Raw genomic sequence first — 15,196 nt, forward strand, 5'->3', positions numbered from 1 at the left:
TTCTATATCAAATAATATGTATAATATGATACTATTTTCAGGCAACTTCCGTTGAAGAGACTAGAAAACAAGCCAAATCCAAGCTGTGGTTCCAAATGCGTGCTGGCCGAGTTACAGCTTCCAGGTTCAAGGCAGCTGCAAGAACAGATCCAGCCAACCCATCCAAGTCTCTCATCAAGCAAATCTGCTATCCACAGGCCTACAAGTTCACTTCTGCAGCAACTGAGTATGTTTCAGTATTTTCTATTTTATTTTTGTCTAATTACTTTTAATGTTTGAAATTGTTTGAAGATGCTAAATACAAATGTATAGGTTTTTGTTCTGTTTTACAGAATAACAAATGTAATGGATTATGAATGGGACACAGGAAAAAAGGTTGTATTGTATACTGTTTTGGTCATAGTGGATATTTCAGTTTTAAATGTTTGTATTCCCAGTATAAATATGGTTGGCGTGGGCACAGACCAGATGAATTTTTTTCCCTCACAATCAGTATAAATGTATTTTGACCAAAAATTTTCAATATTTTGGACTCTCTTCCCTCCTGTAAAAATAGGAACTGGTTTGCACCCCCACACCATGCATATTTGTAGAAATACCTTTAGAGCTTGCAATTATTCTGTGTAGTGGCTAATTTTTGTTGTTAGTTATTCTACGGCCATGCTCAATCAATTGTATGTTTATATACAGGTATTTTTGTTCCATGTTTAATAGAGAGTGGCCTATATATCTTTTAACATTAGAATGTGCTTATGCTTTGCTTAAAAAGCCAGTCCTTTCTGTTTTCTGCTTTTGTCTATTTAATCTGAATATAGCTCATTAAACATGTAGCCTAAGAAATTGTATTAAACAAATTGTACATATAATGCAAATATATCTAAATTACTGATGTAATATGCATTCATTCATGCTCCTAGTTTTTGTGTGGAATGAATTAAACCATATCACTTTCATAACATGGCTCTTCATATTGACTGAGAGAATTATGGTGGGACTGAACTAAAATTTGATTCATATTGTTACAGATGGGGATGCCAGCATGAAAACGAGGCCAGGAATGTGTACAAAGCACATGTAGCCATGCAGCACAGAGACTTCATGGTGGAAGACTCAGGACTCATCATCAATCCTGATTATCCTCACCTTGGTGCCTCTCCAGATGGGAAGATAAAGTGTTCCTGCTGTGGGATGGGGATTTTAGAAATAAAATGCCCTTATTGCAAACGTGGTGACACGCTTGAACAAGCAGCAGAGGACAAGGATTTTTGCCTTCAAAATATGGGTGGACAGATATCTCTAAAGAGAAACCACATGTATTTTTACCAAGTTCAGGCTCAACTTAATATCAGTAGCAGTGAATATTGTGACTTTGTGGTTTTGACACAAGACAATACATTATTTATAGAAAGAATTGTGAAGGATGCTGATTTTTTCCAACAGGCTTTAGAGGATGTCACTTCTTTTTTTCAAATTGGGAGTATTGCCAGAATTACTGGCAAAATGGTACACCAGGTCCACTGATCTCCCTGCCCCCACACCTGGTCCTAGCAATGCCACCAAGCATGTGTGTTATTGCCAAGAACCTGAACAGGGTACAATGCTGAAGTGTCAGTCAGGATATTGTAATGTAGAAGTTTTCCACTTAAAGTGTTTGGGGTTAAAAGGCCTTCCCAAACGGAAATGGTTGTGTCCACACTGTAGAAAGGTAGCAAAAGTCAGTAAGCCCAAGGCACTGAGATAAATCAAATTCATAGGAAATGCAATGTCTGTATTATTTTCTAATTTAATATGAATAAATTGACTTGTTTATATAATATTCATGCCAATAAACATAATCTGCTATTAATTTAAACAAACATTGATTTTATTTCTGAGCCTGAAGAACATGAATTTGAGACTTGTAGTGCATACACTATTCACAGACCTTGAAACTGTCACAAGACAGCTGGTGTCTGTCTTGATCCTGTCAGCTGTGACATATGATAGCTACAACTGTGGTTTCTTATCTTTCTTGTATACATAAACTCTGACATGAAATACCAGTAGTTAAATGTGATAAGTTAACTAAGAACAGATTTATTTTAGGTCTATTAAGGCAAAGGTGTAGTATTATGATTCCTATGAACCACATTAATTATTAATATACTGTACAGTTATATACAAAACTAATGGTTATTTACATCTCAGGAATAAATTAACATTTCATTGCCAATGCAGGTTTATATACAAAACCAGTCTATTCACAACTGAAGTGTTTTACATGAATAATTATACATTTTTTTTTACAAATGCATTCAATTTTATATTAATATGTGTATATACAACAAATTTTCACTACATATAATTTAAACCATCTTTATTTGAACATTAGCCACACACCCTTATGACCAGTCTTAGTTTCTAGTGCAGGACATATATACAGTAGATATAAATTTCAGCAAACATTTGTATTTTTTACATAAGTGACCAATTACATACAGGATGTACAGTCTTAAAATACTTGGTCTAGAATGTGTTCCAACCACTGACAGTGCTACATGTATCTGGAGATATAATTAATTTTCCTTTGTTGAAAGATACACATAATGGGTTGGGATATATTACACAACATTTAACATTAATTTTAAGAAATTTAATGAAATTTTTATAACAATACTGAAAACATGGCGTGTACTGTCATAATACCACTGTAACTGTTCTTTAAATGGCACCATTACATTTTTCTGCCTAATCAAAGGGAACTACAGATTCACTGCCATTTACCATAGCACAGGCTACCCTAACTATTTTGTCCAATGTTGTTAGGTTTACCTCTGGGTCATTCTGAAGAAGTGTTATGGGAATAGTTCCCTGCAACATGGTATACTTTTGTCGGGCAACACCAATAACTCTCTCTACATGAATACGAACTGCAGCTAATCCCCTAGTTTTCTCAAGGTCCACAGATGCTAACTGTTTTTTACCACTGGTAAAAGCTGGAATCTCCAGTTTAGCACAATACAACCCCACCTGATCCTCAACATCAAACCCCCTGTCTGCTAGCACTAAATCTCCAGGTAACAAATTCTGTAGAAACTCACTATTGCCAGTAATATGTACATCTGATGTACGCCCACCCCAACCCTTTGATATAAATGTAATAACCCCTTGTGGTGCAATAGCTATAAGATATTTCATTGTATTGTGTGACTTGTATGAGGAATATGTTTGTGCCCTTGCCTTTAAATCCCTTGGTTGTTCAATCAAAACAATCAATAATACATACACAGTGCTTAAAAGTTTGACGAAATGTCATTGGAAGGGTTTTGCGCAGTTGCTCACGTTCAGGCCATGATACCATTAATGGGACTAACCTCACATTCATAATATTAACAACATTCATGAACACACGAGATACAGTTGAGGTGCTGACACCAAACACGTAACCTAAAAACTGTACTGTTAAGTTTAACCTGAGCCGCATGCATGCAAGAAGAAATTGTTGAAAACACATCATTGTAGGGATATCTTTTAAACAAACTTTGACAACATCATAAAATATCATTAGAACAGTGAAAGAAGGCAACCCTGTAAACACCCTGACTTTCTCATCATTGTTTTCAAAGGAAGACTTTTGTAGAAACTGTCTTGACTTGTCGGCCATTATGTCTCTAGTTTCATCCCTCAAGTTTTGGAGCTCAAGTTCCATAGCAGAAATATGGTCCATGGACAAGTCAGTCTGTGTGCATACACTGAGGTTTCAAATGTTCGTTCAACATCTGCCTCAGTAGTATTCTCTAATTCCAAGTCCTTTACTGGAATGTTCAGGCCTGAGGTTAGATCCAGGAGAGCTTGTGCAGCTGATCTACGGGATTCTTCCTCTCTCTTTCTGGACTTCATGGCCTGTCGACGCTGAAATGACTCCAGAGACTGCTGCCCTTTTCGCTTCACAGGTGATGAGGTGTGTTGGAAGACACTGGGAACAAAATCTGGGGAGAGGGGGTGGTTACTCCTTGCTCCTAAAATTAACAAAATAAATCTTAAACATAAGATTACCATAAAATAAAAACATATTTTTCATTCAAGATCAATGCTGGAATAATTCAAGTGAATTCCAAAATAATTATAATGTACTTAAAATGAGTAATTGTAATGATTGTTTTCTCTACAAATAATTTCTTTGCATGTAAGTAAATATACAAACAAGATAAAGCTGACATTTAAACAACATATTACTTTATATGTTTCTCCCTGAATACTTTTACTCTACTCTTGTTCAAAATTTGGAGAAATTTGCCTATTTTCATTTTTTGGGGGGAATGTTGATTTTCTTCCAGTTATGAATAAATTGACAAGTCTTACAGTTTTTTCCACCTGTGCATATTAATATTTCTTTCAACTTAATAACATGTATTTGCATTTATATGCATGCCTTATTATCAGTGAAATATATATTTTTTAAATATAAAAAATTCAACTAAGATAAAATATTTCTTCCCTTCCTAATGATTTTATTCAACAGGTCATGTTATGAAAAACTTTTTGTAAGGCTGGCTTAATTAAAGGATTACAAGACAAACAAGTTGGGCTGCTTTTTGAATTTATCAAAACTTTCAAAAGTAAGTGATATAAGTAGTATTTATAAACTTTATTCATCAAAAGGAAAATAATACATGACAAACAGGAGAACAAAATGTCTGCTACATGCAACCCTAGACAAATTAACACTGCCTTGTTTCACTGCTCAGATGGGTTAACAAACACTGACCCATTTACTTTTTGCTATATATTTTATCAAAATTGCGTTGACTGATAAACTAACCTGAAATGAAATGATCACTGCAAAGTCTGGAGTACTCTGTTGGCTCCCAATCCTGTCTCTTCACAGCTGCAATCCATTTGGCCCTCTTGTCTGGGTCAGTAGGAAACCGGTAAAAGGAGCGTCCTGCACGCTGTCCCTGTCTGTTGTGGCAGCCCACAGCACAACAAGCAAACACCATGGTTATTTATAGAGTGCTTACTGACAAATTAATCTATTCTAGGTGTCTGTAACACATTTTTTTCCAAGCTGGTTCTCCCTCTCTGTCTGCAGCGTTAGTATGTAGCTTGACCTCCAAAATGGCGGACACCGGGGCGTCACGTGACCCTGTGACATCAGGTGAAAAACCTCAATATATGCTATATTTACTGTATGGACATGGGATCAGAAAACTATTTTATTTGTAAGCAGTTGCCACATGTTCCTATAGGGTACCTATTTTTTTCTTCCCCATTACAGTTTGCAATGTGTTTCCTTGTCGAAACACATCACAATGAGTCATGTTATTGGTCGCATTTGAAGCAGGAAATTTTACATCCAATCACAATAACAATGTTAACACATAAATCAGACAGTGCACAGGAATTTTAGTGAAATCCCCAGAGTTGTGGTCTTGACCAGTCTTGAGATAACATCTCGAGTCCTCCGTGTCTGAGACCAAGACAAGATTGAGTAAAAATGTGGTCAATTCCGAGATGTGACTGAAACCTTCAAAAAGTGGTCTTGAGATCAGTCTCGAGTTCTACAACACTAGATTAAACCATAGGTTCATAAAATGTTTCTAAATCTTCGGTGTTGCATTTATATTTTTGTTCACTGGAGAAACAGGAAGTTCTTTGAAACTGTTTCCATCTCTCCTGGTAATTGTAGAGCATTGTGTAACCAACAGATGGCAGCAGATGGAGTTGGGGAGAGAAAATAGATTGAATATAAGATCAAGTCCCTCTTTAAATGATTGAGGAGAGAAACATAACATGACTGCACTTTCAGTGGCCACTGGGATAGAAAACAACTGTGTGCTTGCATTAGTGCAACAACACGATGGGTTTAATATGATTCCCAGTTCGGTAAGACGATTGTTTTTTGGGGACAGGGGAAAAAATACCAGAAGGTTTGTCAGGTTCTCGGTTGTTCCAAAAGTCACAGACAGAGCAGTGACGACAGCTCAATGTTTATTTACTTCTCAGTCCAAGAAATCAAGCACTGTTTCTGCCTGGTTTCAAACAGGACCCTTTCACGTGTGAGACAAATGTGATAACCACTGCACTACAGTAACTGCAGCAAGCATGCTGATTTGCTGTTGCCTGGGCCACAACACTAGAAGCAATCCCACTTAAGCACTTGTCCCCAGTGTAAGTGTTGGCTGGATTGTGATTAGTGTAGCCGCCTTCCAAGCGGGTAACCTGGGTTTGATTCCTGGCCAAGGCATGTCCTTTCATGCCAATATTTCATTGCTGCAATGAAAGGCACTGGGACAAAACACCGGGAAGGAATCAGTTGCCTGTCACTACCTTGTTTGGATGTGACTGAGGGCTGCTCCTTCTGCTTTCCACTAGCAGTGTCAGTAGCTGTTCACAGGGCTGAATGATGTCAGTTTTCACCTGGGCCAACTTGTCCTGTGAAAAAACATGAAGTCCATGAGCATGATTTTCTTTTGTTGGCGACATGCTACTTTTTCCACAAACGGGAAACTGTACAGTCACTGTTTTAGATTTAACAAGCAAAAGTGTCTACATGTTGGATGGTCTAAAGCAAATACTTGTTGATACATGATCAAAAGTCAGTGCCATTTTGCTGAGTTCTGATGCTGTGTGCAGCCCTGTTGATTTGACACCGCTCCATAAATGAGGAAGGATGTTGTATTTGAGAATACCACCTCCTTATGATGAATTGCAATTTCCATGCTTCCGCAGCCAGCGGAAATGTAGAGAATGCTTGTTTGTTTGTTTTTTACAGCAGCTGTTATCTCCCTTGAAGGAAAACCAGAAAGGCAGGGAAATCATTCCAACCAGGTTTTGTCCTGATGACCGTTTGCACGGAGGAGAACATGACAACTGCTGATCTACCAAAAGTTGTCCAGTCCTGACAAGGGTCGGTCTTTCTGGCTGTTTCGAGAGTACCCGATTTCAAGACACCTGGACATTTATGAAAGCAAAGCACGGACCTGCCAGGTTTCTCAGGCGCCTCCGTTCGCTTGTTAGGGGAAAGGGATAACCACAACAGAGCAGAAAATACCTGAAGGTTTTTCAGGTTGTTCTAAAAGTCACGGGCTGAACGGAGATGACAGCTTGATGTTTATTCACTTCTCAGTCCAAGAAAACAAGCACTAGTGTTGCCCCAGGGACCTTTCGCATGTTCGCCAAATGTGATATCCACTACGCTACAGAAACCACAAAAGGAGTGTTTAGCTCCTGTTGCCTGGGCCTCAAGAAAAGCAAAGCTCACGCTTAAACATTTGGCACCAGGACGGGGGCATGGCCTCAGTGGTATGGCGGCAAACAGATAGTCGAGCGTAACAATGACGAGGTTCACCATTGAAAAGCACTGGAGCAACCGTCGGAATGTCTTCACCATCTATCCTGAATCTGAAGCGGTCCTGAACTTTGTCTTTCTTTAAAACCAGGCTGCTAGACAGATGGCTTAAACTTCATCTTCAACCATGTCATCAGTCTGCCAATGTCCTCCAGCATCCATCTTCCTTCAGAAACAGACTTTGTTGTAATAGTCATGTCATCCATGAAGGCTCTGAAGTCATCCATGAAAAACATAATTCAAATTCAAGTCCTTGAATTACAAAATAATTCATTTCTTTGTGTTGAGATCAAAAAAGAAAAAAAATAATTTAAATTCTAAACTGTTTATGAGGTTCAGTGTGGTGAATAGGCAGTTGTACACAAATAGGCCAGCAATGTCATGCTCAGGCCATGATTTACGACTACTGAAATAATTCCATTTACTATATTCTACAAAAATCAAACAGATGCTCAAAACATTCAGAAAAAAATGGGGAAATAAAATACCCTCAAAAATAATTTTTGATGTGTCCAGCCTTATCCTTCCCGACCTGGCCACATACATTTGCATAAAGCAAGCATATTTGTACACTCCCACTTCCCAAAGTGTTTATCCAACAATACATCATTAAAATCATCTTTTCTCAGAACATATTCACTGGGATTAATTTGCACTGAATAATATGATGTGTAGTCATTTTTCATAGTCATTGAATTCTATTGCCCCTTCGTTTTATAAGTAGTGTTGAAAACAATGAAAAAGTGGTAGTAAGTTGCCTTTTATGAGTTATACAGAGACAACTGTTGGTTTGTATCCTTGAATTGTGCTGTTGAACAAAAAATAAGGGACAAATGCCCTATTGTTTATTTTGGAAGCAAAAAATATGAATAAGTTTTCAACGGCTGCAATTCCAAGAGGAGATGACTGATCCAATGCAGAGAACAAAATCTGTCATTTCAGCATTTCTTTAAACTGAATGAAATTTGATTGTTTTACTGAATTCTTCAGTCAAGAGCTGAGGTTACTTGGTGCTGATTAATTTTCTATAACAGCAGCTCTGATAACTGCAAGGCAAATCACAGGTTTCTGTACAACCCTGGTACCAAAAACTTGGAACGCTGTGTAAAATGTTCATAAAAACAGGATGCAAAATTTTGCAAATCACAGAAACAATGTAATTCATTGAAAATAGTACAAAGACAACATGTCTCATCTCATTATCTCTAGCCGCTTTATCCTTCTACAGGGTTGCAGGCAAGCTGGAGCCTATCCCAGCTGACTACGGGCGAAAGGTGGGGTACACCCTGGACAAATTGCCAGGTCATCACAGGGCTGACACACAGACACAGACAACCATTCACACTCAGTCAATTTAGAGTCACCAGTTAACCTAACCTGCATGTCTTTGGACTGTGGGGGAAACCGGAGCACCCGGAGGAAACCCACGCGGACACGGGGAGAACATGCAAACTCCACACAGAAAGGCCCTCGCCGGCCACGGGGCTCGAACCCGGACCTTCTTGCTGCAAGACGACAGCGCTAACCACTACACCACCGTGCCGCCCTCAAAGACAACATGTAAAATATTGAAATTGTATTATTGTATTTTTTTAAAAACTCATGATCATTTTGAATGGAAAGTCAACAACGCAATTCAAACAAAGTTGAGATTGTGTAAAAAAAGAATGGAAAAATTGTGTAATGCTGAAAAAAACTGCTGGCACATCTCACAACTAATTAGGTTAACTGGAAACAGGTGGGTATTAAAGTGGGTATTAAAAGAGCATACCAGAAAGGCGGAGTCTCTCAGAAGTAAAGATGGGGAGGGGTTCGCCAGTCTGTGAAAGACAAATAGTGCTACAATAACTTTCAATATAAAATTGCAAAGAATTTAGGGACCACATCATTTACTGGACATAATGTCATTAAAAGATTCAGAGAATCCAAAGTAATCTCTGTATGCACGGGACAAGGACAATAACTAATCATGGATGCTCCATGATCCTTGAGCCCTCAGGTGGCACTGCATTAAAAACAGACACGATTCTGTAGTGAAAATCACTACATGGGCTCAGGAACACTTCTGAAAACCACTGTCTGTGAACATAGTTCATCAATGCATCCATGAATGGAAGTTAAAACCATATACAGTGGGGCAAAAAAGTATTTAGTCAGTCACCAATTGTGCAAGTTCTCCCACTTAAAAAGATGAGAGAGGCCTGTAACTTTCATCATAGGTATACCTCAACTATGAGAGACAAAATGAAAAAAAAAAATCCAGAAAATCACATTGTCTGATTTTTAAAGAATTTATTTGCAAATTATGGTGGAAAATAAGTATTTTGTCAATAACAAAAGTTCATCTCAATACTTTGTTATATACCCTTTGTTGGCAATGACAGAGGTCAAACGTTTTCTGTAAGTCTTCACAAGGTTTTCACACACTGTTGCTGGTATTTTGGCCCATTTCTCCATGCAGATCTCCTCTAGAGCAGTGATGTTTTGGGGCCGTCGCTAGGCAACACGGACTTTCAACTCCCTCCAAAGATTTTCTATGGGGTTGAGAACTGGAGACTGGCTAGGCCACTCCAGGACCTTGAAATGCTTCTTATGAAGCCACTTCTTCGTTGCCCAGGCGGTGTGTTTGGGATCATTATCATGCTGAAAGACCCAGCCACGTTTCATCTTCAATGCCCTTGCTGATGGAAGGAGGTTTTCACTCAAAATCTCACGATGCATGGCCCCATTCATTCTTTCCTTTACATGGATCAGTCGTCCTGGTCCCTTTGCAGAAAAACAGCCCCAAAGCATGATGTTTCCACCCCCATGCTTCACAGTAGGTATGGTGTTCTTTGGATGCAACTCAGCATTCTTTCTCCTCCAAACACGACAAGTTGAGTTTTTACCAAAATGTTCTATTTTGGTTTCATCTGACCATATGACATTCTCCCAATCCTCTTCTGGATCATCCAAATGCTCTCTAGCAAACTTCAGACGGGCCTGGACATGTACTGGCTTAAGCAGGGGGACACATCTGGCACTGCAGGATTTGAGTCCCTGGCGGCGTAGTGTGTTACTGATGGTAGCCTTTGTTACTTTGGCCCCAGCTCTCTGCAGGTCATTCACTAGGTCCCCCCGTGTGGTTCTGGGATTTTTGCTCACCATTCTTGTGATCATTTTGACCCCACAGGGTGAGATCTTGCGTGGAGCCCCAGATCGAGGGAGATTATCAGTGGTCTTGTATGTCTTCCATTTTCTAATAATTGCTCCCACAGTTGATTTCTTCACACCAAGCTGCTTACCTATTGCAGATTCAGTCTCCCCAGCCTGGTGCAGGTCTACAGTTTTGTTTCTGGTGTCCTTTGACAGCTCTTTGGTCTTGGCCATAGTGGAGTTTGGAGTGTGACTGTTTGAGGTTGTGGACAGGTGTCTTTTATACTGATAACCAGTTCAAACAGGTGTCATTAATACAGGTAACAAGTGGAGGACAGAGGAGCCTCTTAAAGAAGAAGTTACAGGTCTGTGAGAGCCAGAAATCTTGCTTGTTTGTAGGTGACCAAATACTTATTTTACCGAGGAATTTACCAATTAATTCATTAAAAATCCTACAATGTGATTTCCTGGATTCTTTCCCCCCATTCTGTCTCTCATAGTTGAAGTGTACCTACAGGTATGATGAAAATTACAGGCCTCTCTCATCTTTTTAAGTGGGAGAACTTGCACAATTGGTGGCTGACTAAATACTTTTTTGCCCCACTGTATAAACAATATTCAGACCCACCACCACCTTCTCTGTACCTGAGCTCATTTACAATGGACTGAGGCGAAGTGGAAAACTGTCCTGTGGTCTGATGACTCAAAATGCAAAATTATTTTTGCTGCATCCTCCAGGCTAAAGATGAGATGGACCATCTATCCAGTTTGTTAATAGCACAAAGTTCAATAGGCAGCATCTGTGATGGTGGGGGGGCACATTCGTGCACATGGCATAGGTAGCTTGCACATCTGGGAAGGCAGCATTAATACTGAATGACATATACAGGTTTTAGGGCAACACACTACCAATGTCTTGTTCAGGGAAGGCCTTACTTACTTTAGCAAGACAATGTCAAACTGCATTCTGCACACATTACAACTATATGGCTCTGTAATAAAAGAGCCGTGGTGCTAAACTGGCCTGCCTGCAGTCCAGACCTGTCTCCCAATGAAAACAGTTGGTGCATTATGAAATGCAAAATACGATAAAGGAGACTCCAAACTCTTGAGCAACTGAAATCCTATAATCAGGCAAGAATGGGACAACATTTCTCTTTCAAAACTATAGCACTTGGTCTCCTCAGTTCTCAAACATTTACAGAGTGTTTTTAAAAGCAGAGGTGATGCAGCACAGTGGTAAACATGCCCGTCCCAACTTTTTGAAATGTGTTCCTGGCATTGAATTTAAAATTAGCATATAATTTTCAAACAACAATAAAATTTCTCAGTTTCAACATTTGATATGTTGTCTTTGGACTGTTTTCAATGAAAGAGAGGGTTTCCATGATTTAAAAACCAACACATTCTATTTTTATTTATATTTTACACAGTGTCCTCACCAGAATTATTATAGTTTTGAAATTTTCATTATTTTTTGTTTTTTAGTTGTTAAGTTTTTTTTTTATTTCAGCTGAGTTTCTCATTCATTTTACAAGTGTATCAGTAGGTTTAGCTTCATTTTATGGAATTTTGGTTTAGTTTTTAATTAGCTTTAGTTTTTCAGGTACAGTCACAGATATCCCATAATAACTAGATAAGCCACAAGCTATTTACTGTTTAGCTGCTACTTACATTGTGTTCTCGACTACATCAATGAAAATAGGAATGAAATGAAAGTAGGTGTTTTAACACTGAAATAATGCTTAGCAGTAATGAAAAATATGTGACAAAGAGAGTTTGTGATCACACTCAATATGTCAAACGGGAGTGTCGATGAGCATATACAGTATATATATCACTGGCGGCTCGTTAATAGGGGCGATTTGGGCGACGCACTCCCAAACAGGGAGGGAGATTTTTTTTTTTTTATCTACTCCTACTACCACGGCAACAGTAATGTCATTATCCAATCAGGCTAAGGTCGCGCCTGGTGTAGCCATGCCCTTTTGGGGCGATTTCTGTCAGGTTCAGATTTGCCCCAAAATCTCCCATTGACACTAAGGGTACGTACGTTTTTTTCGAAAATCATGCTCCCAATGCATTTTCTATTAGGTTTTATGTGCTCACACAAGCAGCATGCTTACATCATACGCCTGTTGCACCGCACAAGTGTTGCCAGATTGGGCAGTTTTAAGTGCTTTTTGGAGGGTTCTGAACATAATTTTGGGCTGGAAAACGCAACTTGCGCGGGAAATGTGTGAACATTCTATGAAGAAGATGGCGAGTGTTGAGTGCAACAATACGATAGCGTCTCTGAAAGAAGTTCCCTTTAGTCGTCGTACCAATGAGGAGAAAATGGCAATCAAACAGCTAGGACCTCCTAGACTGAATTTAAACATCAAGCAAGTGTCTACGAAGGGGGAGAAGACCTACTCAAGAGGTTTTAACAAGAACTGGTACCACCGGAAAACTTGGCTAGCTGGCTGTGATGTAGTCAATGCTCTTTCTTGCTACCCTTGCGTTCTCTTCCACCCTGGAAGTAGCACAGCAGACGGTACAGTGATATCTGATATTTGAATTTACTAGGCAAAAGTTTTGTGTGTGTGTGTGTGTGTGTGTGTTACCAATGGCAGTTGTTTTACCAATGGCAGTTTAACATTGCCATGCTTAGAATATTTCAGTAGCCTCAAGTTCTCTCTGACTTGGTGTAAATTAAGCATATTTTCAGTTTTTATATATTGTACAGTATGTGTTCATTGGAGCCAGCAGCACCTTACCTTTTTTCCAACTTGTTAAGCCAAGTTGCACTGACTACAAAACCTTGTGTAACAGTGTGTATATAGCTAAATAACTAAAGCCTTTTGTGTTCATTGGCATGCTTGTAATACTTTAAGTTTCCTTTAAGGCATGGCTTTCTGGAGGAATTCTTGGGGAAAAAAACTGCAGAATTTATTTAGAATTATTATTTGTTGTTAAAATGGTGCAATTCCATATAAAAAAAAAAACCCACATAATTAAGCTGCACGTTTGTTTGATGGTTATGCTTTTCTTCATCTTTTTCAAAACTTAAATAAACACTTGTTTTGGATTTATATCCTGCCACTTTAATTGCATTCTTTAGAATGAAGAAATTAGAATATGTTTATAATTAAGAATTTGTGTCTACTTATTATAGAATACTGGAAAAATATGAGAAAATAAATGAGTAATGTAATAATTGATTGTGATGCCAAATGTTTTGCTTTGAAGGCTTCACAATGAATCTTCCTTAGTTTTAGCCTGGCAAGCCAGACTAAATGTGAATATTTGCCACTCGTAGGCAAAAATATTTTTGGCCGCTAGGCGGGTGGGTCTAGTTTACTAGGCTACCTTAGTTTGCCACCTTTAACTTGTTTAGTGTTGCCACCTAGTGGAGAGAAGAGATATTGTCTATATTGATATCTGAATTTACCAGGCAAAAACAAGTTCAGCCAATTGATTTGCTACCTAGGTCAATTTACTTCAGTCCTGTGGACATTTATGGTCCGTGTAGACATAACGGGGGAAAATTGCCCCCCCCCTGAAAAAAATTCAGGAGCCGCCACTGATATATATTTTTTTTAGAGACAACATGAAAGAAATCCGTGTTTGTCCAACTCAATGAAACTGGATATCATGACAGATCAGCCTGTCATGTGTTTTACTGTCGGTCTTTCTGATCCATAATTCTCCTTTGTTCCTCACAAATCTAAGCTTTATTTATATTTTTAAATGTCACTACGTATTGCTCAATTTAAAATAATTATAAATAAATGGTGTTTGCATTTCGCAGTAATAGACCCGAACTGGTCTTGGCCATCATGTGGGTGCCCACGAAAGAAAGAAATGATAAAGGTATAATTTGTTCAAAGATTCCATGTATGACACATAGACGTAGAAAAGTTTGAGATCGGTATTGAAAGGATGACTAACAGTGAATTTGCGGACATTTTGCTGCAAAGAGAGCTAGCATGTAGTGATCATCTGCTTTCAAAACAAAACAATACAACAACAAATTGGATTTTGGGAAGAGTGAGCTGGCCCCTTTAATCATTTCCTTTAAACAGATCAATAAAATTAAGTAGAGTCTGCTTCTTTCAGCTGCCCCCATTAGGGGTCACCCCAGTAGATCAGTTTAGGAGCCTCATATTTCATTCAGCATAGCTTCCCCCCCAACACCAGATGCAACCCTCCTCATTATACCCAGGGTTGGGACTAGCACTAAATATGCACTGGCTTATGCAACACCATCGGCTGGTTATTATTACCTCATCTGCATGTCTTTGAACTGTGGAAGGAAACTGGAGCACCCAGGGGAATTGCACAGAGACAACATGCAAACTTCACACAGAAAGTCCCCCGCTAGCCATGAAGTTTGAACCTGGAACCATTTTGCTGTGTGGCAACAGTGCTCACTACTACACCACCACACAACTCTCAAAGCTGCTTATATCATAGTGCTGCTCAGAATGTAGTACTTCATTTTTGATAGTAACAGCTCTGACAGTATTTCCAGCTGCAAAGCCAAAAGTACTGGAACAGCAAGGCCAATTCTGTTGCTTTTTTGCCACACACTGAAGACATTTGTGTTTGAGGTCAAAAGATGAAGATATGATAGGTCAAAATTTCAGCTTTTATTTCCTGATATTTATGGTACATCTAGATGTGTTAACAGAATGGTGTTGGGCTTTTTGCACAGTCAAATGCAGGGACTTTCAGGTGGATGATGAC

General features: G+C 38.8%; 2 protein-coding genes across 3 annotated transcripts in view; one reads left to right on the forward strand and one right to left on the reverse strand.

The window, feature by feature from the left end:
* The window catches only part of LOC132867784 (histone H3-like), a 1,068,851-nt gene that overhangs the window by 13,367 nt on the left and 1,040,288 nt on the right, over window positions 1-15,196 (forward strand). The gene's annotated exons all lie outside the window — the stretch shown is intronic.
* Window positions 2,595-5,033, reverse strand: LOC132867815 (THAP domain-containing protein 1-like). Of its 2 annotated transcripts, none has more exons than XM_060900798.1 (2): window positions 4,802-5,033; window positions 2,595-3,968 (listed from the first exon to the last, which is right to left on the reverse strand). In XM_060900798.1, the coding sequence occupies exons 1-2, from the start codon at window positions 4,977-4,979 to the stop codon at window positions 3,664-3,666; spliced, it is 483 nt and encodes a 160-aa protein (XP_060756781.1). In that variant the 5' UTR covers window positions 4,980-5,033; the 3' UTR covers window positions 2,595-3,663. The 2 variants fall into 2 exon arrangements, with proteins under 2 accessions (XP_060756781.1, XP_060756780.1); XM_060900797.1 differs by having other exon boundaries at window positions 2,595-3,998.

The sequence above is a fragment of the Neoarius graeffei genome, chromosome 19, assembly GCF_027579695.1.
Source record: "Neoarius graeffei isolate fNeoGra1 chromosome 19, fNeoGra1.pri, whole genome shotgun sequence".
NCBI classification, from domain to species: Eukaryota; Metazoa; Chordata; class Actinopteri; order Siluriformes; family Ariidae; genus Neoarius; species Neoarius graeffei.

Coding starts and splice junctions, on each gene's coding strand:
- LOC132867815 (XM_060900797.1), bottom strand. CDS start 4,979: ATGGTGTTTGCTTGTTGTGCTGTGGGCTGCCACAACAGACAGGGACAG. Junction 3,999..4,801: donor CAGTGATCATTTCATTTCAG/GTTAGTTTATCA, acceptor TGTTAATTTTAG/GAGCAAGGAGTAACCACCCC.